This window comes from Myiozetetes cayanensis, unplaced genomic scaffold (genome assembly GCF_022539395.1).
Source record: "Myiozetetes cayanensis isolate MyiCay16 unplaced genomic scaffold, myiCay2020 scf14, whole genome shotgun sequence".
NCBI classification, from domain to species: Eukaryota; Metazoa; Chordata; class Aves; order Passeriformes; family Tyrannidae; genus Myiozetetes; species Myiozetetes cayanensis.
The window spans coordinates 3,576,531-3,603,159 of record NW_026087048.1 but is presented as its reverse complement, the minus strand read 5'-3'; the positions used below and the strand labels follow the sequence as shown (position 1 = coordinate 3,603,159).

The 26,629-nt window shown below is 49.1% G+C and overlaps 2 protein-coding genes across 3 annotated transcripts; both read left to right on the top strand.

Annotated features, from left to right (window-relative positions):
• The first annotated feature begins 1,122 nt into the window (after positions 1-1,122).
• Positions 1,123-8,491, top strand: SCAMP5 (secretory carrier membrane protein 5). Its single transcript, XM_050309254.1, has 7 exons — positions 1,123-1,250; positions 2,800-2,876; positions 3,145-3,273; positions 4,997-5,153; positions 5,816-5,917; positions 6,066-6,183; positions 6,300-8,491. The coding sequence occupies exons 2-7, from the start codon at positions 2,870-2,872 to the stop codon at positions 6,492-6,494; spliced, it is 708 nt and encodes a 235-aa protein (XP_050165211.1). The 5' UTR covers positions 1,123-1,250; positions 2,800-2,869; the 3' UTR covers positions 6,495-8,491.
• A 1,188-nt stretch (positions 8,492-9,679) lies between these two features.
• On the top strand, positions 9,680-24,646 carry PPCDC (phosphopantothenoylcysteine decarboxylase). 2 transcript variants are annotated; one of them, XM_050309259.1, is made up of 6 exons: positions 9,690-9,959; positions 12,108-12,274; positions 16,741-16,836; positions 19,111-19,239; positions 21,061-21,229; positions 24,017-24,646. In XM_050309259.1, the coding sequence occupies exons 2-6, from the start codon at positions 12,122-12,124 to the stop codon at positions 24,100-24,102; spliced, it is 633 nt and encodes a 210-aa protein (XP_050165216.1). In that variant the 5' UTR covers positions 9,690-9,959; positions 12,108-12,121; the 3' UTR covers positions 24,103-24,646. The 2 variants fall into 2 exon arrangements, with proteins under 2 accessions (XP_050165217.1, XP_050165216.1); XM_050309260.1 differs by lacking the exon at positions 21,061-21,229 and having other exon boundaries at positions 9,680-9,959.
• The last annotated feature ends 1,983 nt before the right edge of the window (positions 24,647-26,629 follow it).

Here is a 26,629-nt window from a genome sequence, read left to right as displayed (position 1 = left end):
GGAAGACTTGGAGCACCCCCATGAGGTCTCACATGTGGGTGAGTAGTGATGCTTGGCAAGAGTGGGGATCCATGACCCCATCCCCTTCTCCCTTTCCTTCCCTGCTGCCAGGCAGGGGATGGAGCTGGATGCGTGGGGGTCTCCACTCTCCGCAGGGAACAGCTCAGGGTCCAAGACCCAGAAGGAGGTCAGAGTGGACAGCTGGGCCCCCTGCTATGGGGTCATCTGTGGCACACTGGTTTTCCCGCTTCCCTCCATTTTACCATCTGTGAAGCAGGCATTTTCCCTGTTTCTGCCAGATTTCCTTCCTTGCATCTCCACAGCAATGCTGTTCCCATGCTGAGGGTGTTTGGCTACCAGGGCTCCCTGGTGTAAAGAGATTTTGCTGCTTCCTTGCCCCACTCTTCACATCTTTCTGTAGTGGGATGCTGTCTTTGTTGCCCATCTGTGACCCTTGAGGTTGGACCCTGGGAAGGGAGGACAGTGTAATTTCAAATAAAGCCATTTTCATGACACTGCACTGATATTCTCACAAGCACTGAGGCAGGAGGTCCAAGTGGTGTGCACAGAGTTCTGTGTCATGACACTGAGGACAAGGGACACTGCCTATGGAGGCCTCAGGCTGATTTGGGATTTATTTCCCCTTTAGGAGTTTATGATCCCTGTCCTAGTCCACCTGTGAATCAATCCAGTCCCTTCCCCTGCCCTCTGGATCCCGACCTTGACACTGCCAGCAAAAGCAATCAACATATCCACTGCCCCTCACGCAAGCCAATAATTAATTACTGCTCCCAGAGTGAAGCACAGGGATGTGAAGCAGGGCGCGGACATGAGGTCACCCAAATCTGGCCTCCTGCTGGCTTCCCATTGCCTCCTGCGTACAGGGAGCCTGCGTGCACTGCCAGGGGCTGTCCCCCAGAGCCCCTGCCCCACAGAGGGTGGTCTTGTACCCCCGTGGAGCTCGCCCCGCACCGAGCAGGAGTCGATGCCCCCCCACCCCACGGAGCCCGCACCCCATAGAGCCCCCCTGGCCCCGCCCCTTCCCCTGGCCCCGCCCCTCCGGCCGGCGGCATCAGGACCCTGGACAGCGTCGGCGGCGCGCTCCCGCGAGATCTCGGCGCTGCCCATGGAGCGGGCGGCGGCGGCGCCGCAGTCTCGCGAGAGCGTGGCCGCTGCGGCAGGAGCAGCACCGGGCGGGCGGGCGGCCGCCGCCTCCCGCCGGGACCGCACGGGCCGGGCCGCGCCGCGGGGTGAGTCCCGGGGCCGTGCGGAGGGGAGAGTGCCTCGGGGGGAGGGCGCTGGGTGTTCCCCCGGAGCGGGGTGACCGCCCTTTGCGCCGATGTCCCGCTCTGCGCCCCTCTTGGAGGGGGATGAGCGCTGCGTGGGGGCTCCCACGGTGACCCCGCACACGCGTGAGTGCGGCGGGAACCGAGCGGCGGGCGAGCCGCCCTTCTCGCCGAGCCGGGCCGCGGCTGGCAGCCAGCTCCCGGCTTTGAGGTGGGGGCGCGTAGGGCGCGCAGCCCTTCACGCGTGGCGATTCACGCCGAAGCCCAGCCTTGCCTGCCCTCCCCGAACCCACGCCACGCACCGGAGGGGGTTCTCCTCCGTGCCATCATCCATGTGAGGAGCACTCCCGTTTTTTAACCCCTCCACCATATTCCAACCCCCCTCAATTACATCCCCACAATTTTGGGGAAAAAAAAAAAAAAAGGCACACCAAATTTCTTCAAAATCTGGGTGTTTTCTCCCCACGGCGGCGGAGGTGTCGGGCCGGGGGGCGCGTCTGGTCGTGTGTCCCGGCACACGTGGGTGGGGGCGGCCGGGGGGACGTCACCGCGCCCGAGGAGCTCGTATTTATAGCACCGGCGGGATGGAATCATCCGGGGGCTGCCAGCGGATGTTGGGAGGGATGGCGAGCCGCGGGGGTTTGCTGTGCCTGGCCCCTGCCTTTGGCGCTGGGGGATGGATGGAGGGTGGGAGAAGACCCCTGTAGAGAGCCCCCTAAATCCTCCGGGGAGCCCCAGGCAGCAAGCGCCGGGACCCCGTGTCCTGGGAAGTGTGTTGGCTTCTGCCAGCTCTGCCCGGATAGCTGGGAGAGGGCAAAACCTGCGGGCAGGTGGGATACGCCATCTTCACGCTTCTATTTAAAACCCCAGCTCTTAATGTTTGCTGTAATTTGCCTTAATTTTCACTTCTGGGACAGAGGTGAACGGTCTGGTATGGTCCAACTACATGAGTAATCGTTAAGCCAAGCACTCAAGTGACTCATTAGTGACAATTGCCACTGATTTTTTTTTTTCCCCCCCGGCCGATTTCCCTGCTCTTATTTCCCTGCTCTCTTTTTGATCTGGTTTTTGGCTTCTGTTTGCAGAGATGGGAGCTACAAGGCAGCTAGATAGTTCCCTGTGCTGGAATTCAGCAAAAATAATTTTTTGTTTTTTAAATTATTTTTGGGCCAGGTAATGAACTTGGGGGTTTCAAGCTGCCCACAGCTGCCTCCTTTCCCTGCTGTCCCACCTGGCCCTCTCCTGGATGTAGGTCACTCGGGAGTGAGAGGCCCTACATCACGGGATCCTCTCGTAATCTTCTGCCTTAAATGATGTGTAAGCCTCAGCCAGAAGAGCTGGGATTTTATCCCCCTGCCAACCAGGTGTCAGCCTGGATGTGTGATAGTCTAGAGTGTCACAGAAATGAAGCAAACTGTGCTGTCCTCGAGTTGTTTTGGAGCAGGGGGGAGGGTGAAGGGTCTTGGGGAAGTTCCTGGCCACTTCAGTCACCTCTTCTCTCATTCTCCTCCAGCTTTGCTAAAGCTCACGGGTTGTTCCCAAGTACTTTTCCTGAGGAGCAGAGAGGCTGAGTGTGTGCCGGCATGGCAGGTATGTGGGGGCGTTCCCAAGCCCATCGGGGCTTTACTGGCCATGTTATCTTGTTAGTCCCCAGTGGGGTGGTGGGTGCCCACGCTTGCAGGATCCACATGGCCAGCTAGGGCTGAATTTGATCCTTTTAGGTGGGTTGGTGGTGGTTTCCCTGGGACATCCTTAATTCCTGTGTGAAACTCATCAATTCTTGGGGCTAATTAGGAAGCCTCTTGGCTTTTCTTCAGCTCCGGGCTGTGCCTGACAGTGATGAAACTTTTCATTGCAGAAAAGGTGAACAACTTCCCTCCCCTGCCCAAGTTCATCCCCCTGAAGCCATGTTTCTACCAGGACTTCGATGCGGAGATCCCGCCACAGCATCGGACCATGGCCAAGCGACTTTACTACCTCTGGATGTGTGAGTCACTGGCTGGGAATGGCTTGGGTGGGATTTGTTTGCCTCTCCAGCGGCTGCTCTTCTTGGAGCCGCCAGCTGAATGAGCAGAGCAAGGTCAGGGGAAGCCCTTTTCCCCCTCCAGGCCTTGGTGCCTCCTGTTAAAATCCAGGAATGGGACGTGGGCTGCAGCACCCCACGGGTCTCAGCCCTCCTGACCTGCAGGACGGAGGTGCAGAGCTGGCTCAGTGTCTTGAGGGCCATCAGTGGTGATGTTGACATCTCACTGCAAGGAGGAGACAGCTCAGACTGGAGGGCTGGTGTGCCTGCTCCCCAAAACGTGGGAGCCCGAGGCTTCCCAGAGCTTGCCTGTTCCTCTTGCATGCCTGTGTGTGCCGTGCTGTGCTAACAGAGCTGTCACCAGCTTCCAGCTCTTCAAACTATCCTGGATCTCTCTTCCTCACCAACCCTGTGCAGGGAATAGAGCCAGAGGGACAGATCACATAGGTGGAAACATATGTGTGCAGCTTGGGGCAAGCTGGCACCAGCTTTTAATTTCTTTTCAGAAGTTCCCTTATCAGTTTTAGAAGTGTAGTTTCCTTATGAGGTGTTTTCCCTGAACTTTGGAAGCACCAGTGCCCAAGGAGTGCCTTGTGCTTTAGAGGCAGGTTATGAAGAGCTGAGCTGGCACCAGAGAGGTCAGGGTGTTCCTGCTTTTGGCACAGCACCAGGCTCGGCACCCCCAGGGCTGTGTCCCATCAGGAAGGTGACCCTGGGGTAGCTCCATCATGTCAGGAGGGTTAGTGTAGCTTGTCTTAGGAAGGGGAGTGAAAAAAAGCTGTGCTTCCCTGGGGAAGCTGTCTTGGAGGTGTTCAGTTCCCTCCTTATCCCAATCTGACTGTTCTTCCTCTTATTGTAACAGAGCTCGGTTCTTGCTCCACAGCACAACCACCAGCTCTTGAAGCCACTCACTGTCCCTTGGTTTCTGCCTCCAGAGCTCCTCTCTGGGTCATTTTCTCCCCAGTACCTCCTCAGATACCTAGGACAGAGCGGCAGGAAGGTCCTTTTGGTGTTCTTTAGGGCAGCCCAGGCAGCTGAGCTCCTTTCCTTGCCAGCTGCAGCTCTCAGGCAGGCGATGGTGGGAGGGTTTTCATTCTCGTCAAAATAATGAATCATTCTCCGAACTCGGAGGCGTCAGAATGCAGCTGAGCATTCTCTGCTTTGTCCTGTGTCTGCTGATCTGGGATACATAGTCAGAGCCCTTGTGTGGCCTGACCCCAAGCAGGGGTGGGTGAGGGAAATGTGTCGCCCCCTGAACTGGTGAGGTGGGGCCAGGAGTTCAGCCATACTTGGGGAAGTCCTGCACGAGCTCCTTCAGCAAAACTGTATCTGGAGCAAGCAAAAAAAAAAAAAGCTTCATTTTGATTCCTCCAGTTTCCTTCCATTAGTGGTAATGTGTTCTGGCTTTGTGGGAGTGGGAGAATGTGGCTCTTCCCAGTTCTCAGGTTGGGACCTGGACCTGCTTAAGGAATTACAACTCCAAGTAATGTATTGATTTTCTTCCTACTCTTCAGCTGAGGTTTGACCCTCTTTGGCTCAGCCAGCCTGGGAATGTGCTCCCAGCTTAATTTAAGGGAAATCCGGCTAGGGCAGGACTCCGAGGCCACGTCCCTGGGGTCAGGGTCTCTCATATCTCACTGCCATCCTTGTGTCCGTGCTACTCTGCTCTGTGTGTGTGTGTTTGCAGTGAACAGCATCACCTTGGCAGTGAATCTCGTGGGCTGCCTCGCGTGGCTCATTGGAGGCGGCGGAGCGGTAAATTTTGGACTGGCAATTCTCTGGCTCATTCTCTTTACGCCCTGCTCCTATGTCTGCTGGTTTAGACCTATTTACAAAGCTTTCAAGTAAGTGGTCGCACCTGAGTCTGGCTTCTTTTTGCCTTGTTTTCCTTCCTAAACCATCGCGGTTTAGACTGGGGCGTTGCCTAAATTACTAGGGGAATTTCTTTCCATCCAGCCTTTTAGCTTTTTACTTTCTAACCTTCAAAACAAGGGTGTCTGGGATTTCCCGAGGGCCAAACCCCCAACCATGTGATGTAAGGGCACCCTCCATGTGCCTCTGTGCAGCGGTGGGGGAGTGGTGAGGATGCAGTTGGGGTGCAGCTCTCCCTCTCTTTCATCCTTGAGGCTTCTTTTATATTTCTCCACAAGTCCTCGAGGTGTTTGTATGGGTTATCCATGCTGCTGAGGTTGATTCCCAAATCTAGAAGTCTGGGTATGTATTTATTCCCCGTGTGCGGTGGTGTAATCCAAGAGCTATGTCCCAGCATGGATGTCCTCAAGCTCAATGTGCAGAGCTGGCCGAGCCATGGAGAGGGTCTGGTGCCCCCATGGCTTTTCCCAGGTGCCCCTTCACCACTTTCAGCCTCTTGCAGTTTTTCCTTTGCCTTTAATTTTGCTTCTCACCACCCTCCTGCTAAATCACAGCCGGGTCTGAGACATAGGAGCATCTCCTCGAAGCACAGCAGGGATGCAGGTGCAGGGAGTGACTGAGCCCTCTCTTGCAGGACAGACAGTTCCTTCAGCTTCATGGCCTTCTTCTTCACTTTCATGGCCCAGCTGGTGATCAGCATTATCCAGGCGGTGGGAATCCCTGGATGGGGTGTCTGGTAAGGAAAACGCTTCTGCGTTGGGTGCAAGGGTGGTCACCATGGTGTTTTAACATCCTCGGTGCTTCTTTCCTTGGGGAGGATGGTTTGAGGAGCTGGGAAGGATGCTGACAATTTGGGAAAGCTGGTTGTTTTCATCTCCTTGCAGTGGCTGGATTGCAGCGATTTCCTTCTTTGGGACCAACGTGGGGTCAGCTGTGGTGATGCTGATCCCCACCGTGCTCTTCACGGCCATGGCAGTCTTCTCCTTCATCGCTCTCACCATGGTATGGCAGGAGAAATGGGTGTGCCACGTTGCTTGGGGTGGGGGGGTCCCCTCACTGCCACCCAGGGAGCTCAGCACCAGCTGCAGGCACTCAACCCCTCTGGATTTTCCCTCCAGGTGCACAAGTTTTACCGGGGGAGCGGCGGCAGCTTCAGCAAAGCGCAGGAAGAGTGGACCACGGGGGCGTGGAAGAACCCCCACGTGCAGCAGGCGGCCCAGAACGCGGCCATGGGGGCGGCACAGGGCGCGATGATGCAGCACGAAACGCAGTACTCGGCCACCCCCAACTATACCTACTCCAACGAGATGTGAGCAGCAGGACTCTGTCCTCAGGAGGAAGAGCTGGTGGAGGGGGGGGAAGAGAGGAGGAAGAAGGCTGAGCGAGTTTCTGCAGCTGTTTCAGAAAGTTGGAGTGTACCATAGTGGTGGTTCTTTTTCCGTCTTTGTAATGAGATTCTTTGGGATTTTTTTCTTTCCTTTTTTTTTTTTTTTCCTTTCCCTTGTTTTAAGCTCTTTTTTTCTCCTTTCTTTTTCATTCTGAAGAGGCTGTGAGTTGACCTGCAGGGCTCTTGTTGTGCGTGGTAGTCAGTGTCCGTTCACGTCTTCTTTTTCTCTGTGGAATAGTGCACAGTGGTGGTTTTTTAATTACTGTGGTGATAGGTGTACGTTAGAACCTCATCAGCCAAAAGCCCCCCCACACCCCTAAAAAGGGAAAAACAGCAACCAGCACCCATCTTCCCCTCTTGGAATAAGCCCTGAACAACAGGTTTCTGGTGTGTGTGAGTTTTCTCTTTCGTTTGGTAGTGTCCAGCCACTTGCCGTTGTTTCAGCAAGGGCAAGCAGTCCCGGGAATTCTCCTTTTTCTTTTGCTTTTTAACTAGCAGGTGGCTGGTTGATTTAGTATTAAAAAAAAAAAGAAAAGGGGGGGGAGGAATGAGAAACCCTCAATCCTGCTGTTGATATGCTGGAAGCCAAGAGATTCCTAATCTACACCCTGGCTCAGGATCTACAACTTCTCTCAGCGTGTGGTGTTGTAAGTGAGTAGTTTACACATTTTGACATGGAGGACCTGTGTGTGTGTGTGTGTTTGTGTGTGTGTGTGTTTGTGTGTGTGTGTGTTTGTGTGTGTGTGTGTTGGGGAGCAAGGACAGGTTTTCCCTGCGGGATACAACTGTCCCATTCTGGATTCTGCATCCTGAGTCTGTTTTTTTTTCAAAGGCTTCTGTTTTGAAAAGCAGCTGTAAAAGCAGCGGAGTGTTCCTCAGAGGACCTACTCTTGGGCAAGGCTGCAGGTCAAATCTTGCCACCCCATATCCAAGCAGTCTCCCTGACGACAGAAACAGCCAGGCCGAGATTTGTCCCTGCTAGCTTTGGAGGCATATGCTAATTTAAGGCTCTTTAGGAAACCTCCAGGCTGGCAGGAAGGATTCCCACTTACTTGCGCTCCTAAAAAGCGTGGTGAGGTGTTTTCCTGGTGCAGAAATCCCTGCCAGCCCTGAATCCTGCCCACTTTGGGGATGGTGGGCATTAAATAATGATCCTGCATCCTAGCAAGAGGCAGCTGAGCTCAAACTAACACCTCTTGGGAAGAGTGACTGGCATGCCCTGGAAAAGACTGTGAGTAGGATCATTAATGGGATGGATGCTGCTGGGCAGGAGTCGGGAAAGCTCCTTCTCAGAGATGCTTTTCAACTCTAAATGCACTTTAAATAGGCCAGTTTTTTCTCCCAAGTCCTTGAAAAGCAGTCCAAACAGAATCCAATCCAGCCCCTTCCTTAGCTCCAGTATCTCCTTTCTTGTACAGGGAAGGAGCTTGGTGTGCCACCAGCCAGGGCTATGTGAGTCCCCAGCCCCTCACCCATCCCCTCTACCCCCCCAGTGATGCTTGGATGTGACCCCTACCCCCAAGAATCACCCCTAAAAGGACCTTCTCTTCTCCAGCAAAGCACACCAAGACTAGTTTCCTTTTTAAGGTACCACTTCAGTCATTCTGCAGTAGGCAGTCATCTCTTGACCAGACTAAAATGCAGCTATTGATAAAATGCCTGTCTGTGCGTGTGTGTGTATATATTTATGTATAAAATGTCAGGAGAAAAGTAATCCTTTGCTGAGCCTATTATGTTTAATCAGGTTTAAATATTGTGCAATCCATTTCTAGCTCGCCTAAAACTTACTCTGCCAAACCATGTGCTCTGTCATCTGTGTCTGAGAAATGATGGATTAAGTGACTTCACCTTTTGCATTGACAATAAGATGCATCAATAATAACTGTAACGAGCTGTAACTAACAGACATTGCTTCAGCACCTACCCCTCCTCTCCGGTGTGTCTCCTGAGTGTGTGAGCGCTGAAATGTGCCCCTGTGACACCAGGTTGGAAAACTCTACCCTCTGTTCTCACCTTGCTTATTTTTAAGCTGTCCCTGCTTCAGATGGGGCTGATGGGGCTGATGTGGTTGTGATCAAAGCGTGGTGCTCCTGAAGCCCACAGGGTGGGAGAAATGAGGTGTTCCTGTAGCCGGGCAAGAGGAAGCTCCAGATAGAACACACCTGGGGGCTTCCTGATGTCTCCCTGTTGCTTCCCATGTCCTGCAGTCAGCAAAACAGAGCTCTCTCTGCCTCTTCCCTTTCATGCTGCTTGTTTGTACTGATATTAGAGGGATGTCCAAATACAGCTTAAAAGCAGCAGTTATCTGGAAAGGGTTGTGGACCACACACTGCCCCAGATCTGTTGTGCTCGTGTAAGCATGGAATGGCTTGGACTGGAAGGGAGACTTCAGAGATATCCAGCAGGGACACCTTCCGCTAGTCCAGGTTGCTCCAAGCCCCATCCAGCCTGGCCTTGGACATTTCCATTGTAGGGGCAACCGCAACTTCTCTGGGCAACCTGTGCCAGGGCCTCACCACCCTCACAGCCAAGAATTTCTTCCCAGTATCCCATCTAAACCTATTCTCTTCAATTTTGAAGGCATTCTCCCCCATCGTGTCTGCACCTCAGGCAATGAGTGATTCTTTAACCCACCTTCCCCTGCCAGCTCTGTGTGGCTACCCTGAATCCTTGTAGGAAAGGTTTTCTTCCAGGTCCGTACCACTTCCATGGGCTCAGATATCACCTGGAGCTGCCACTTGAGGGGACCTCAGATGCCTCAACACGCCTTTTATGCCCCCCCCCCCCCCGCCAGAAGCGAGTTTTGCTGCCCTCTGTTATTTCCAAAACCCTGCCAATGAGCCAGAACCCCCTTAAACAATTTCCTCAGTACCCTGAAGACACCCGTGTGCCTGCCCTTGGCGAGATCCCTCCCATGGGCTTCGCCGCCGCGGCGCGGGCGCAGCTGTGGCACCGAGACGCTCAAAACCTTCCCGGGGTGGCAGCGGAGCCGCCGAACCGGGGGCTGCGGGGGGACCCGCAGGGCAGGACAGGGAGCGTGAGGGGGTGTGAGGGGGAGGCGGCCATGACACCCGCTCCGCCCGCCCCCGCCATTTCCCGGCGCCCCCCGCGCCAGCCGGGCCGGGCCGGGCCGCCCTCAGGCTGTATCGCCGCCGCCGGTCGCGGTCCCTGTGCCGGAGCTCGGGGATTGTCGCCTTCTCTCTCTCCCCCGTCAGTCCGGACCGCGACCACCCTGCCTCCACCGTTATAGAAACGCCGTTTGTCACGTTCGGGAAGCCCGCGGGGGGCGTTTCTCGGCGCTGCTCTGTGCGTGCCCTTTTGCGGCGTGTTTTGGAGCGATTTCGGGCATCACTACGGCATTAAAATTCTGTTTAAATAACGCATAAGGCCTGTAAGTTGCTTGTTTTCTAGTGGCTGTTGCCCCAGGGCTGTATTTGGGCAAGAGTGCAACCCAGCACTTTAATATCATTGTAATTTATATATATATAATATAATATATATTATATGATAGGTAATGTTATCTATAATATATATTATATTATATATATAATATAATATATAATATATGATATATATTATATATATCTATTATATGATATGTAATATATAGCATATATTATATATTTCCTTTTGTTATATATTATTATATATGATATATAATTGTAATTATATTTAATTGTAATGATATACAACTAGTATATGATATATAATTATGTATTGTTAAATACTATATAATAATTGGTAATATTTATATTAATATACATATTTTATTATAATTTTTGTCACTGTTCTACCTTTTTGCCATTATTTTACAGTTTTTATGACTTTTACAAGTGATACTTTTATAATTTTTATCGATATTTTATGATTTTATAATTAGTACTGCTTTATGGTTATTTTACCGGGTTTGTAATTATTTTGTAATTTTTATCATTTGTGACCCGTTTCGAAAGGTGCCCGACCTCTTATTCCCCAGGCTTTAATTTGTGGATGCTTTGGGGAATTAATTGTCATTTAGGAATCATAAGGGAAATTTTGAAAGCATCCTAGGGATGTTTTAATTAAATAATAATTTTAATTATTTATAAATAAACAATAACTTTCTAAGTTTAATTAGATACAGATGAATATATGAAGCATATAGTAGCATTAAAATCCCCCAGCCAATGTGCTTGCTACATTTCCTCACCTCTTAGTACCCTTGCTAATCAGCACAGCTGAAATTGGGCTCTTTTCCTGGTAATGCATTTTATAAACACACTGAGAAACTTCTGGGGCTGGAGTTAAACATGCTAATTCTGAGCAGAGCATGGAAAAAGAAGGTGGTGGTGGTGTGAGGGGGTTAGAAGGGGTGTTTGTCTGGGTGAGAGGGTCAGAATTCCATGTAACCGCTGCACAACCATGAAGGATCCCAAGTTAACCTGCTCCTGGTAGTGACTGGAGGGTTAATGGGATATTGGGAAGAAATTCTTCCCGCTGATGTTCTGGCACAGGCTGCCCAGAAAAGCTGTGGCTGCCCCATCCCTGGAAGTGTCCAAGGCCAGGTTGGACAAAACTTGGAGCAACCTGGGCTAGTGGAAAGTGTGCCCTGCCCATGGCAGGGAGTGGGACTGAATCACCCCTAATTTCCTTTCCAACCCAAATCCTTCCGTGATCCTATGAAATTCCTCTCTCTGGGGAATCCAGCCTCCTCACTCCAACATCCAAGTTGGTCCCAAAAATAATGGCAGCCTAAACCTCTTGTTCTTCATCTTTGTTCTACCCAAAGTGCTTCCAGGCAGCTTTGTCTGAATAATAAGGACATCACTAAAATGGAACAAACTTCACTGAATATCATGATTTTTCAAACACTGAATTTACTCTTTGCTAATTACTTGTTAGTTGATGATATTTTGATATTTGAGATATTTGTGTCAATTCTAATGATTTCCCCACCAGAACAGTCATTTGTGATTTCTGCTGGTGTGGCAGCAGCACAGGGAAGCCAGGAGGAGGCAGGGGACCTGAATTAAAGCTGCTAGGGAATAATTTCTAGGGCTGCTCTAAATATTGAGGAATACAATAAGAAATAGGATGATTATGCTTGGTTTGAGACTCCAACTTCTTAAATATTAAGACATCTCCCTGAATTTTTTATCCACTAGGAGTATAAGGAGAAAGCAACTCAGCTAGGGGTTGTATGTCTTTGCAGCACTTGATGTGAAAGGTATTTATCCTAAATTCTGGACCATGTTCAATATCTGAGAGCATATTTCCTTTGTTTTTAGGGCTGGGGTTAGCAGAGCACTTTTGTGGCCTCCTAGTGCAGGTTTTAGGGGTGTGTTTACACTATCTGTGAGAAAATTAAATTGCAATTAAACATTAAACTGAGCTTAAAGGTTTGCTGGTGCTCGAAAGCTTTGTGGATTAGACTCTATTTTGAATTGAGTCATGCAGAGTCCAGGTTTGGATCTGTGCCCTCTGGAATATGTTGGGGTTGGAGCCCTGCTGTGCTTGGAGGCACTGTTAGTCCGGTGTCTTTGTTTTTCTGTACTTGCAGGGTTTGACTGGAGTATGGAGCCTGTCTCCCCGCTAGAACCAGGGATTCCTGCAGGGAAAAACTCAACCATGCCACAGAAAAAATTCCACGTCTTGGTGGGGGTGACTGGAAGTGTGGCTGCTCTGAAGCTGCCCCTGCTCATTGTGGAATTGCTGAAAATCCCTGGGGTAAGTAAAAGCTGTTGGTGGAGCTTTGTAAAGTTGGAGAAAAAGCCCTGGTTTTGAGGAGAGATCGCATGGCTCCTGCTGAAATGAAAAGTTCCTCCTTGGAGCCCTTTAAGTTTAACAATTTTTTTGGAGGAGAATTCCTCCAGCTTTTAAGAATTGTTTTGTTGGTTTTTCCTATCAGTTAACACTTGAATAGGTCTTGGCTTTGGGTGGGTTTTTTTCTGGAATTTGTCCTTGTCAGTCAAATTGTCAGGTGTGGCTGCAGTCCAGGGTGATGCATCTGGAACTTGAAATCTCCAGGATAGTGCAGTTTTCCATCGGTGGGATATGGATTTTCAAAATACAAACGCTGCTGGCTGACCAGGAGAGGGGAAACCAGGCCTTGTAAAACCAGAAATAGAAAATACAAACTGCTGTATGAGTCTGTGCACTTTGTTTTTTTAATCTTTATTGTCTGAAGTAACAGAAGTGCCCAGCAGAGGCCACTGGTAACTGATCAGGGAGGGAAACGTGCTCTTTTCTGCTATAAAATAAAGTTAGAGGAAACTTTTAAGAAATGGAGCAGGTATTTTGGAGCAGCAAAATGAAAAAGTGGCAGAAGGCAGAAGGAGCACTTAAATCTGAGATATATCGATTACATTCCTTCATGAATATCCTTTAGAGTGATTTGGGAGGCTTTACCTTGTGAATACATTGAGTAGAGGCACAAGAGGTGCTGATTTATCTGGTTTATGATGATATTCCAGCTGGAAAGGATACTAGAGGGGGGGAATGGGTTGCAAAGAGAAGTCTCAGTTAATTTATTACTTGATCTGAAGTGATTAGTGAGGTCAAAAGTCCCAGCCTGAAGTAAGAAGGACAAAGAAAAATGACACCAAGGAAGGGAGTGATCAGCACAGAGGCAGAGATATGGATCTTCTAATCCTCTCTCTCTTGGATTAGCTTGGCTATTGTCTCTTTTCCTTTTTTTCCTGATGCTTGGAACATCTTTCTGTGAAGGTGACAGGCAGAATGCAAACGATCCACGTTAGGAATGTGAGTTCAAACCCTTCCTTGTCCCTGAGTGTTTGATTCATAATTAAAAGCTGCAGGCAGCTGGACACAAACTCTGTGCAGACCCAGAGGACTGTGACATCTGGTGGAAGACTTTGTGGCCACTGGGTTTAGCTTTTAGTTGCATAAAATGCAAGAGTGAAACGTCCAGGAGTTTCTTACACTAAATTTATTAATGAAAATTATTTGTTTACTCATTTCTGCTGTGATTTCAAGACCTGCTGAGTCAGTGTAACTTTCCCGTTGAGTTTGTTGGGTCTGTTCACAAGGCTGTTGCATCAACTTCTTCACTGCTGGAGAAGAACTTTCCAAAACCCTCAACTGAGGTAGGGCAGGAGCCAAAGGAAGGCCTTTATACCAAAGGAGATGTGGTCAAAGGCTTGAAACTTGGCAGGATGGTCTTTGCTGCTCATTAAACTTGAAAACATCTTCTGGAGGGTGACTGCAGTGCACTGCCTTTTGTTTAACCTCTTTGGAGATCTGGGAAATTTCAATGAGTGCAGATTATTGCCCTTGCACCTGGTGTGGTGGAGACACAGCACAGGGTCTCATCATCTCACACATCTCATTCATAGAGTTTTTCAGTGGCAGGCATACCATGACAAAAATCTTATTGGCAGGATATTGGTTAGTGATAGGCTTTGGGGAGACCTTAGAGCCCCTTCCAGTCCCTAGAGGAGCTCCAAGAGAGGTGGAGAGGAACTTTGGGCAAGGGCCTGGAGGGGCAGAACAAGAAGGAATGGCTTTAAGCTGAAAGAGTTTATACTGGCAGGTTTAGATTGGATATTAGGAACAAATTCTTCCCTGTGAAGGAGGTGAGGCCCTGGCACAGATTATCCAGAGAAGCCGTGGACGCCCCATCCCTGGAAGTGTTCAAGGCCAAGTTGAACAGGGCTTGGAGCAATCTGGGGGGTGGAACTGGGCTGCCTTCAAGGTCACTTCCAGACCAAACCATTCTGTGATCCTATGATAAGGGCAAGGACGAACCTTTCTGTGGGTGAATTGTTTTGTCCTTGAAGCTGCAGGATGTCAGCTGGAGTTTAGGCTCGAATCACACCGTGTCACTTCATTGTGCACATGCCAGGCAACCTCTACCTTAGCTTGTCAGTGCCATTCGACAGAGGAGCTGCTCATTTGCTTGTGCTCAGGCTGTGTATAAAGATTTTGCTGTCAAAACTGAGAAAGTTATTTGAAAAAAATCCCATACACCCTTAACCTGGGCAGAAAGGGCTGCACTAGGAGAATCCTCCTAACAGAGACCAACAATGTTGCCTGAACAAAGGAGAGCAGTTTTGCAGTGAAGTTTTATTTTGGAGATTTGGCTTAAGGGGTCTAAGCCAAAGACCTGTAACTAATCTAAACTGTCTCCACTTTGAGAATTTGAGTGTGGCTAGACTGCCTTTATTAAGATATCCATGGGCAAACAGAGGGTGTGCCAGGTAAATAGAAAAAAAAATATGTAGGCTAAAGCGATCTTGAGAACACTGAACTCTTTGCAGCATAGCTGGAGGGACTTGAAGGACTTGCTGAGAACAAGGGAACCTGGAGCTCACCCCAGCAGAAAACCTTCATTAGGGAGAATATTTAACTCAGAGCAGTTTTCTTGGTGGAGTGATAGAGTCATCAGCACTCAGAGTCCTTGAACAGCCATCCCTCTGGTGTGTTCTGGCTTGTAGTGGGTTGGATGCAATGCTCAAAAGCCAGAGCTATTCTCTAATCCCGGGTTTATGCTTGGAAGAAATAATTTTTTTTTTAATGGTACCATTTCAGAGACAAGACAAACCCCTTCAAACTGCACGGTGCTCTTTAAAATCCCCAAATAAATATTTTCTTGCAGACTGAGGTTAACACCTCACACGAGCCCGTGGTGCTGCAGAGAGCGGCGTTAGCACCTTTGTAGGTGCCACTGCTTGGCTCTGAGCAGCTTCCTGTGGGGTGAGGTTAGTGTGGAAATAATACAGTTAGCTCGTGGCTGTGAATATGATCTTCATGCTCAAAAACAGTACAAACAGCTGTGATTCCAAGTCAGGCTCACTCGGAAAAGAACAGACATTTAGAAGAGGCACAGAAGCAAATAAATAATACCAAACACTGGTGTGTCATGTGCAGCTATATTTCACTTTGACTTTTCCTTCAGGAAATGGGGAAAATTACCAAAGACCACAATATGCCAAGGCTGGGATTTTCCTCTACTCCTAGCTGTTACTCTGCTCATACAGCCTGCAGGGAATCAACACTGCCCCATTCCCAGTGGAATAAATGGTGATGGGAGCCGGGTTAATGTGGATTGTCACGTCAGCCACTCCTGTTGCAGAGAACTTGCATTTATCAGTGCTACAGGTCACAGGACAGGTAGAAAACAGGGAAAAAAAAATCTTTCTCCACTTGTTTTCTGCAGGAAATGAGAGGTTCACCTTAGCACCTCGTAAGCATGTGTGTCAGATCTGAGGGATGGGATAGGGTTTTCCCAGTATATACCAATAACTGGAGGTGCCACTGGCTTTGCAGGTTTATCTGAGATTTCAGGGAGAACCTTCATGTCACTTCACCCAGTCTCTCTTTATGGAAGCCACTGGTTTACTGCACAAAAATGCTGTGCTATGAACACCTACACAGAGGCTTTCCTCTTCCCACCATCTTGCTTTGATAGGAAGCATAGCTGGAAGACACAACTCCCACTTGCTTCTGGTAAGATCAGCAGGTCTGATTAACACTGTTTTAAAATGTAGCATCCCATAGCCTCTAGCTTCTTCCCCACCTTTGGGATCAGGAGGTCATGGAGTGAGAGAGGTGAGGCAGAAGGAGACAGAGGGAAGTGCACGACATGATCCGTTCAACCAGGGAACCACACTCTGTGTTCCAGAGCTGCTCTTTTCTGGGAAGCCTTGTGCAGCAGAGGTGGGTGCTGAGCCCCAGCATACCTAGGTGTCTCTCTGCACCTATGTTGGTCACTCAGCTTTCTCTTGGCACAGAGCTTCTTCCTCTTGGCTCCCAGTGTGGGAAGAGCAGTCCTGGCAGTGCCGTGTTGGCGTGTCACCTTGGCAGTTGTGGTTCAGGGAATCCACTGAGGCAAGATGCTTCCTTCCTTCCTTTGGCAGGCACATCTGGGGATTAAAGGGCATCTTTCAGTTTCACAGGGCTTTGGTTTGCTGTTTCTTGCTGTCTTTTTGAATTTCTGTGCAGAACTGCACCTTGTTGTCACCTGCACTGCCCTCTCTGCTGTCCTTGCTGGGAATGTGTTTGGCAGGTGGGGACCTGTCCATTTTAGGTTGGCATGAAATGAGTCTCTGGCTGCTGTGGATATCTGCAGTGGCTTGGCCTGTCAGTTTTGAATAGGCAAGGCCCTCTGAGAAGCCACAGAGCTTTCAAAATTGTCCTCAAGTCTAACCATTGGTCTTTTTCTTTCTGCTTAGCTCGAGGTGAAAGTGGTCACTACTGAGAGAGCAAAGCACTTCTACAACGCTCAGGAGATTCCTGTCACCCTCTACGGCGATGAAGATGAATGGCAGGTGAGTTGTTCTTGCAAATGGAAGCATCATCTAAGCTTCTTTGCAAGAAACCACACTTAGTTCTTATTTAATCCTGGGCTAGGACCCACTCCTTGGTCTAGTAATGTACGTTTGGAATATGGCTTTCGAAGACTGTGATGTAAATAAGGAAGAAGAAAGAGGCTGCCCTGATGTACTGCAGGATTTTGTCCCGCCTCAGCAGACCCGCAGCAGGCAGTACTCTCTCACCACCCTGGAATCAGCTGCTCTGAGAGGAGTGTCAGGAAATGTCAAGAAAGCCACTGCAGAGCTGTGGTGAATGTGTTTGGTGCTTGTCGTGAGTCATACTTGTCACAAAGGCAGCAGCTTCTTCTCCTTAGCTCAGCTGTCAGGGCTGTGAACGTCTCTGCACCCTGTAAAATGGCTCTTTCTCCTGACTACAGTTTCGCTGACACACTTGGAGAGTCCTTGAGTATGGAGAGGTTCATTATATAACCATGAAGATTTTTTCCCCTACATTTTATCCCTACTTTGCAGTAGTTACAAGGTGCTCTACTGTTTACCACTACTCCTGCCAGTGCACTCACACGTGAGTATCACTTTGAAGAGGAGAGAGCCATGCCAATGGCAGTGGCCAGAAAACCTTCTGGATGGTCTAGAGATTGGTGGAGATCTACTGAATCCCAGAGTGCTGCAGCTCCAGGCAGTTATTTCTGAGGAATCCCCAGTGGGGTAATAGAAGAAGTGCAGGTCAGGCTTTGAGGTCTGCTGGCACACTGTAAAGCAGGCACGGAACACTTACGATGGGAAGCAATCATAGAATCACAGAATGGTTTGGGTTGGAAAGAACCTTAAAGCTCATCCAGTTCCACACCTTCCGTTAGTCCAGGCTGCTCCAAGCCCCACCCAACCTGGGTACCCAGCTTCTCTGGGTAACCTGTGCCAGAGCCTCCCCACCCTCACAAGGAAGAATTCCTTCCTAATCTCTAGTCTAACTCTGTCCTCTGTCAGAGTGAAACCATTCCCCCTTGTCCTGTCACTCCAGGCCCTTGCAAATAGCCTCTCTCCATCCTGTCAGCTCCCTTCAGGTACTGGAAGGCCACAATTAGGTCACTCCAGGGCCTTCTCTTCTCCAGGCTGAACAATCCCAATTCTCTCGGCCTTTCCTCATAGCAGAGGTGCTCCATCCCTCTCATAACTTGGTGGCCTCCTCTGGACTCTCTCCTACCACCTGCTCAGCACCTCTCTGTGAGATATTTCACTCTGACAATGAAACTACAAGAAAAAATACGAGTGGAAGAGGTAGGAAAGGTGTTCAGGAAGCCCCAGCTTTCCGAATGCTGTGCTTTTGTTGTGGTTTCCCGTGACTCAGAGAAGGAGCAGTTTGTGGCCCTGATGCACCCTGTGCTGACCTGTGGTTGTGTGTCCTCTGGGGAATTAAGCACCTGATGCTGTTTGCTGCTTCTCTGGACTCTTTCCCAGTTAACTGAGCTCTTAAGACCAAAATTCACTTGAGCAAATCAGGGCTTTAGAGAAAATAGAAATAATCACTCCAGAGTGAATATTTCAAGAAGTTTTGGATGCCTCATCCCTGGAAGTGTTTAAGGCCGGGCTGGATGGGGCTTGGAACAACCTGGTCAAGTGGGAGGTGTCCCTGCCCATGGCAGTGACTTGGAATAAGGTGAGCTTTAAGGTCCCTTCAATCCCAAACCATTCTGTGATTCTAAGAGCCAAGAGAGGAAGGAAGTGCCCGGCTGGCTGAACTTCATCCATCGTGGAGAAAACCAACAGGACTGTTCCCTGCAGTACTTAGGAGGCTTTCCTTTGCTGCTGGGAGGATGGTTGTACATCCTAATTAAAAGTGACTTGTACAATTAGGGGTCTGTACCTCGTTAAAAGCCAGTGGAAAGCTTCACTTCGATGTGAAGCTCATAAATCACATGGGTTTCCTAGGAAATGTGCCCCTGGTTTGGTCCTGCCTGGCTTCAGCTGGCTGGTAGGATGGAGCTCTTTTCCCTGCACAGGTGTGATGTGTGTAAAGGGAACTCTTAGGAGCAATTCCAAAGCTGAGGGATGCTGTGGATGGGGAAGGCTCTTTCCTGTGAGTTGAAATCCGTGGTTTCAGATGTGCGAATTGTCTTTGTGGGGAAAGTACCTCCCCACCTCACTGCCATGCCTTAAACTGTGCTCCCTAAACACAGGGATGTGTTTTCTGAGGTGGGATTGGTGAAGTGCCCGTTGTTCCCAGAGTTCCCCCGTGAGGGTTTGGTGACCTCCGTGTTGTCTCCTCCGCAGCTGTGGAAGGGTCGGTCGGACCCCGTCCTGCACATCGAGCTCCGGCGGTGGGCTGACCTGATGGTGGTGGCACCTCTGGATGCCAACACGCTGGCAAAGGTTGCCAATGGCATCTGTGACAACCTGCTGGTGAGTAGCTGGGGCTCCGCCTGCCGCTCCTCTCACCCCTCAGGACTGCCTGACCTTTCCTTCACGGAGAATTGTGCTTTTGCAGCACCTTGAACAGCGAGATTTGCATGTTCTGCCTCCACTTCATCTGCTTGTCTCTCTCTTCCTCAGGCTGGTTCCACTGCTCTTTCTCAAAAAGTTGGTCCTTCCTTCCCTGACCTACATTCTGTCCCACTCTTCAGTTCTGTCAGCCTCTTCTGTTATTTCCCAGTCCCCATTTTGTGCTTTTCCTGCTTTTTCTGGAGGATGGTATTTCTTTCTACCCTCCACACTCTCTTTCATTCATAAACAGAGACACATACACACTAACACGCTCACTTTGAGTTCCTCTCTGCATTTTTTTGATGTAATCTGGAAAGACACCTGTGAGATTAGATAAAACTCTTTACTTCCTGCTACCTCATCACCTCCTCACCTAACATAGCACAGACATTCAAACATGCTCACATTTTACTTACCTTCCCGTCTCAGCTACAGAGTATTTTGCTTGTTCAGGCTTGGTTTTTTGGTATTGAAAGTGCTCTTTAGGCTCTTCAGGCTAATCAGAAAGTCTATTAAAAGAGAATGTGCTTCTCTGTTGGGTGCTGAGGACCTTCAATGGGGCTAACTGTTTTGTGGCCAGGCATTAACCACACAAAAGATTTCTCAGGAAGCAGCAGATCTGCATGACCGATAGCTTTTTGGGTAAGAAATGCATATAAATGAAAAGAAATCCACCCAGATTAGATTACTGGGGTTCTGAGAGAAGTCAGAAAGAGCCGTGGGAGGGACAAGCAATGTCTTGTCCTTCTGGATCCCCTCAGTACTGTGGATCTGATGGTTGGTTTAGCAGGGGGAAAAGCAGCAGGGGAAAGATGTCAGGGATGGCTTCAGACTCCTGCCAGTCGTTTCAGAGAGCCTTATGAAGGGAAGAGGTAGCTCCAGGAAAGGAAAGCAAGTGCTGGAGGTGCTGGTTGGCAGTTTAGAAAAGATTACAGCAGAAGTCCTTGTGGTGGGAAGGGTTCAAGTCACAGGGTATAAAAAGGATGGGCATGGTTCCTATAAGGACTCTGATCCAAGGAGAGCCCTGCACCAGGGACTACTGCTCACTGGGAAGCTCATTTGCGTGACTTAAATGCTGCTAGACCTGGGGAAACTGATGGGCATTGCATTAAGAACAAGCAGCATTTATCTTTTTAAGGAGAGGAGGTGATACTTGGGTTATCTGGAAGTGCTGCTGCTGGGTAGTTTGTAATCTGCCAGCATCTGCTGCAGCAGCCCAGATGTGTTTGTGTTACCCTCTGCTTGCATCCCGTACACAGCAGTGCTTCCTCATGAGAAGTTATGGAACCAGCTGGCATAGAAGTTCAAAAAGATTCACTTGCCAGCTTTCAGTGTTTATCTTTACAGCTGGCTTACCTGAAGTGTTGCCCTGGGGGTTCTCCGTAGCTGATAAGATCTGTGGCCACCCCTCAACTTCTCTGTCTCCCACATGGGCTGGCAGTTCTGCACACATCCTGTTCCTGCTTGGTTTGCTCCAGCCTGGACTGCTCGCTTGGCCCTGGGCCATGGCGGGATGGGATCTCTCCTCTTTGTAACCTCCCTCGTCTTTCCTGCCTGTCAGACATGAGCTTTGCTGGAATGTGATACAAATTAGTCTCAGCCTCATGAGTTAGTCCACCTGCGCTGACAGATAGAGGCTTTTGGCCTCAAAATGACGTCCAGGCTGGGAAAGCAATTCTGTGCAGCAAAGGGATGGGAAGGAATGAGGAAATCCGACCCATTTCTTGGCTCCTCTCGCAGACTTGTGTCATCCGCGCGTGGGATCTGAGCAAACCTCTGCTCTTCTGCCCAGCCATGAACACGGCCATGTGGGAGCATCCCATCACAGCTCGGCAGGTGGAGCAGCTGAAAGGCTTTGGCTACGTGGAAATCCCCTGTGTAGTAAAGAAACTCGTGTGTGGAGATGAAGGTCAGTCCTTTTCCCTGGCTTCTGACCCTTTTCCTGCCCCTGTGCTGCTCTCGTCCTGAAGGGGCGTGCCCTCCTTTTGTTGTGTGGCCTCTGAGATGTTGAACTGCGAGGGTTTGTACAAACAAGCTGAAGCTTTCCCCTGTATTATTCCTCTTTATTAATTTTTAAGTAGTCTTAAGGGATCATCCAGGCCAGGCTTTCAGATGAGCCTGATATTGAACAGAAATGCTCAGTTCAAGAAGAGAGGAGAAAATCTCTGCCATAAATGTTATCAGCCTGGGACTTGGGTGTCCTGACTTTGCCCTCTGCTGTGACTGGGGGCTGTTTTCCTCCTGCCTCAGTTCCTCAGCTCTGTCATCAGGATAAAATCTTGTCCCTGAGAGCAGACAATGAGATGAGTCGTTTGATTGAGGGTGTAGCTGGACACACATTTAACATTTGTGGTGGTGTTGTTGCCTGGGTTACTCTTCAGCTTCTCAGTGGAGTTTTGATTTGGGGTTTTGATATCAGATTTATCTGTGAAGTGAAAGAGGGGGTTGGGGGAAGTTGTCACGCTCAGATTCAATAGATTTAGCTTGCAGTGCTAAGAAATAGTACTAAAATGGTCTCATTTGCATTTTAGCAGCTGCTTTAAATGGAGGTATTTTGACTTTTGGGAGTGGTTTTGATACAAACCATTCGGATGAATGGATTTGGTTTTTTATTAAAATTTTATTGGACAAATTGTCTGTAAAATGTCACCCAATTCCAGCCATAATAGCAAAATAGCAAACATGCTATTAACTGCACAGTATAATGCTCCTACTTTAGTGTAACAACCCCAGCTCCAGCTAGATTTTAACCACCCTGTCAGTTCAATAAACAGTCTGTACCTAAGCCAGGATGTTCTAGTGTCCTTCATGGTCAAATTCTAGGGCTGGCTTAATTTTGGAATCCTTAGGTGGCTGCAGTGCTTCTAGAGATTGTATTTTTGGATCTAGAGACTAGGAAATATTTACAATTAAATAAGTGTAGTCAAGTAACTCAGGCATCAGTTGAAATATCCTGGGTGGTTATCCTTCCACTGGGATTTTAGACATGATTACATCAAATTTCTTCATATCCAGCCCATCTGTCTCTGCTGTGAGACCAAACTCCTGAAGGAGCTTGGAGGAGAGGGATGGCACAGACAGCTGTGCTAGGAAGTAGCCACCTCTGACTCAACTCCACTTGTGTTTGTGAACCAATTCACAACAAGATCTTCCTGCTGGCAACACCAGGATTTTCCTGGCAGTTTGTAAGAAAATTATGGCAGAGCAGTAACGGATTCCATCTCTCTGAATACCCAGTACTCCACCACTTACTTTTTCACCTCTTCCCCTCTTTCTTCAGGCCTATCACCCCACAGCCTCTTCCACTCTCATTTTGGTTTTGTGGGTTCCATCCACGCAGGGGTTTGCCTGGTTTCCACCCAAGAAACACGTAGCAACACTCACACATCTGGTGCAGAAGAGATTCAGTTTGCACCAGTTTTGTCTGTTGACACTGTGGTTTGTTTTGCTCTAAAAGAGGTTTCTCTTCCTCAGCCCATGTGGTTGGTCTCACCTGAAATGTACCAGATCCTCACTATCACCAAGCTTTTGCATTACAAGCTTTACCTGATTAATTTTTCTCCCTCAGTAAATGGGTGGTTTTAGACAGAAAGTTCATGTCAAAGAGAGTTAAAATAAATTAAATTGAGTTCCTTGATTGGATAGTTTCCATACTGACAGTATCTTCATCATCCTTGGCTGGATTTCTCAAGCCAGGCACTCTGGAAGATTTCTGCCTGTAGGCATGAGCTGTGCTGTAAGATGGGCTGCTTAGCAAGATTTTGCTTTGCTAAACCTAAAAATCCAGGTGGGAATTGCCAAAGATGTTGGAGAAGTGGATGGTGGAGGAAGAAGGCAGGCCTTGGAAGTGTTCTGGAAGGGTATAGCTCTGCCAAACCGTTCAGAGAAGGTCAGGGTATGTCTCCTGTTCAGCAGCACCTGTCAGGTGTAGCTCCTCTCCTCAAGGTTAGGAGAGCAGAAGGGCCCAAATGTGCCTGCAGCTCATCCACAGGATGCTCCAGACCTTCTGGGATTTACAGGTCTGAAAAAGAGGAAAACAAAACCTCCCAGAACTAATTTCTGCTGAGCAATAAGGCATGTATTTTAAATTATGAGAGCTATTAGCCAGAAGGACAAAAACTCAATAGAGACTCCTTTTCAGTCTTACAAAGGAGACAAATGAAGCACCTTTCCTCAGCTCCAAGCAAATAACAGAAATGAATGGCCTGAGTTCCCACTGCTGAGTTCAGCACACGAGGTTGGACAAGATGATTTAATCATCTCTGGTCTTAAAATTCTGAACCTGAGTTTAAAAAGTATTTCAGAGCAAAGCAGAAGCACAGAGGAGATTAGATGTCCATCTGGCAACTAACTAGTCTGAAAAGAAAAGCTTTCCTTTTTGTTCTGTCCAGCACTCAGCCTTCTCCAAGGGTTACTCCCAATATTCAGGCTGGTGGGAATCCAGGACTGCTCTCTATATTGTGGGTCTCACTGCAGAGTCGTGGGAATTCAGCATGTCGTGGGAATTCGGCATGAATTCAGCAAGTCTTTTGTATAGGCAAAGACCATTTCAAAAAGATACTGAAATAACGCAATGTTTATGCTGGAGAAAGGAGGTGAAATAGGGAATTTTGGTCCACACACAGTTTTTTGGGAGAGTTTTGCACGCTTGCCCCCACCCTGGATTTCACGATGTGGTTTTGCTCTTACCCTGCAGGCCGAGGTGCCATGGCAGAAGTGTGGACCATCGTGGAGAGAGTTAAAAGGATCCTTGAAGAACTGGATGTGCCAAGGCAAAGCTGATGTTTTGGCATGTAGATGGTGTTTTTGTGCCTTTCTGATGGTTTAGAGATAAACCCAGCAGGAAGCCCAACTGCCTGTGGGTACCCCTGGTATGCATACCTATAGCTGCTCTTCAACAGAAGGAGCCAACCGTTGTCTTCCAGCTGGTGCCAAACTGCAGTGTGGTACATCACCCCAGACTTTTGAAAACCAAAGCCAAGAATGTGCTGCCTTAGGGTGAAAAAAACTCTGTAGTGTCTTGCAGAAAGGGAGTAACATTCCTGAGGCTGCTCAGCCCCCAGTACTTCACACGTGCTCTGTTCTGAGGAGGCTGCAGAAGGTTTTTCAGCTCCAGTCGTTTCCCCAAGGACTTCTAGAGAGGAGAATGCTGTGCAGAGTCTGGTGGTGGGGATAATGCCAGCTCCTTCCAGCATGGGTGTTTTGGACCATCCCAGTTCTCCAAAGCTTGGTGTGTAGCTGTGCTGGCTGCATGTTCCCAGCAGGAGTCACTGTCCAAAAAGCATTTTCCCTCTGGGAGCTTAATAAAAAAGAGCCTTTAATCCTGCCTGTGATGAATTGCTTCTTTTAGCTGCTCTGGAAGGTGTTCACACCTAACATCTTTGCTAAGTCGTTGTGTCTGCTTGTGTTTTTTATCAGATATGGAGAAAAACTGGCTGAGAGAAGCTCTCTAGCCCCCAAATTAGCCTTTGCCCTTTTGTAACTGTTGGCTGTTCCAAAATTCCACCTGCCCATCCAGGTTCTCCAGTTAGGAAATTAACAGGCCCGGCCCTCATAGAAAGCCAAGGTGTGTGTTTCCCAAGGGAATGAAGTGATGCTATGATGATCCTTTTCAGATTGAAAGTTAACTGACAGGCATGAATAAACTGGGAAATCCTGTGCCATTGTGGGCCAGACCAGGGCGCCCCCAGTCCATTCCAGCCTTTCCTTGGGAATGTGATCTTGCTCAGGGGGGGAATGGAAGCAAAGTGGGGTTGTGAAACATGCTGCTGTAGCAGAGCTCTGATGACCCACAGAGTTTTTTAACCAAACCCAGACAAATTTGAGGCCTTTGGTACAGCATGTGCATTCTGCCTGTGGGGGAACCTCCAGCCTGCTGCACACGAGGGAGGAAGTTAACAGGTTAGGTTTGCTTGCATTATCAATGCCACACAAGTAAAAACCTCTGAACTTTCCCTGTTTTGACTCTCCTGCTGGCAGAGATCCAGGGAGTCAAAGCTTTTGAGAAGGATCCTGGTGTGAGCAGAGCTTGTGGCTCTCACAGAGGGCTGTAGTGGTACTGTGGTTGTGAACTTTGCGTTTTGCCAGGATTTATGGTGTGACCTCCTGCATCGTGTTCTTACATGATGAAGCCCTCAGCCTCTCAGAGGATCTTATTTTAAGCTTATTGAAGGCGGTAATAGAGATGCTGTTGGGTTCCATGAGTTTTGATGGTGAATGTTGTATTCTGGCAGTTATAATCATCACTTGCTCTGAGGCTCTGCCATGGACATCTCCTGTGGTCAAGAGTTGCTTATCATCTGGTCCCTGACTTTGCAACCCAGAAAATCCAACAATGAGATTCCTCGTACCAGGACAGAACACCACGTCCCTGGTAAGAGCCTTCATCTCTTCCAAGCTTGGTTTGCTGGCTTAAGCTGCTCCGTGAAGTTGACAAATGAACCTCTGCGTAATTGCTGCTATTTTTAATTGGAAGCAAGTCGTGATGGCATTCCAGGCTGGCATAAACCTGTACCCAAACCACCTTTTCTTCAGGGTAGGTAGAAGAAACAGTTGAGTTCCTTTTGGGAGGCAGGAGCAGCTTCCAGCCTGGCACAGGCACACTTCCCCACCCACTGCTGGGGAGGTGCTGGCAGCCTGCAGGCAGGAGCTGCTCCCTGTGGAAAAGGAGAAGGAAGAAGCTGGAGGAAGCCCTGTGTGCTGTCACATGAGGCTTTAGGATGGGACTTTGGGACAGTACTTTTCTAGGATGAGGCTTGGGGCAATGAGTGAAGGACCTGATTCCAAACCAGGGCTTTGTGCTGGCTCAGGCAATAGGTACAGGGTCTCCTTAGCCACTAAGCTCACCGAGAGTTGTTGAGGGATGGATCCCTCAGGGCATTCAGGCTTCCAGCTCCATCCCTCACAGCTCTGTGTGCATCTTGGCTTCCCAGGGGAGGCCCAAGACACTCCCCATGTGCTTTTTCTTTTCCTTCAGCTCTTATTTTTAAGCTGCACACTGATTTTTTGTTTCACTTTCCCACAAAACTCTGGGATGACTGAGGCAGCATCCCCAGGAATCCTGCTGTGTTGCAATTTCATTCATCCTTTTTAAAACTGTTTCTCTCAGCATGGCTTGGGAGTGATAAAGAGCCGGGACAAAAGCTCAGCTAAGGCAGCAGCCCTCCTTTCCTGGGCTCAGATGTGACTCTCAGCATCCATGTCTCTGGCTGCTTCCCCCATCCCAAACTCAAGGAGACCCCTTTGCTGCTTGGATTCGGGGAGGCCATCCGAGGAGGATGGTGCTGCTTTGGTCTGGCTTTGATCAGGA

What these genes read in the sequence shown, in the direction of transcription:
- PPCDC (XM_050309259.1), top strand. Translation starts at nt 12,122, where the DNA reads ATGGAGCCTGTCTCCCCGCTAGAACCAGGGATTCCTGCAGGGAAAAAC. An exon ending in AATTGCTGAAAATCCCTGGG is followed by an intron (nt 12,275 to 16,740) that starts GTAAGTAAAAGC and finishes CTTTCTGCTTAG; the next exon opens with CTCGAGGTGAAAGTGGTCAC. An exon ending in ACTCGTGTGTGGAGATGAAG is followed by an intron (nt 21,230 to 24,016) that starts GTCAGTCCTTTT and finishes CTTACCCTGCAG; the next exon opens with GCCGAGGTGCCATGGCAGAA.
- SCAMP5 (XM_050309254.1), top strand. An exon ending in ATCCCTGGATGGGGTGTCTG is followed by an intron (nt 5,918 to 6,065) that starts GTAAGGAAAACG and finishes ATCTCCTTGCAG; the next exon opens with TGGCTGGATTGCAGCGATTT. An exon ending in CCTTCATCGCTCTCACCATG is followed by an intron (nt 6,184 to 6,299) that starts GTATGGCAGGAG and finishes TTTTCCCTCCAG; the next exon opens with GTGCACAAGTTTTACCGGGG.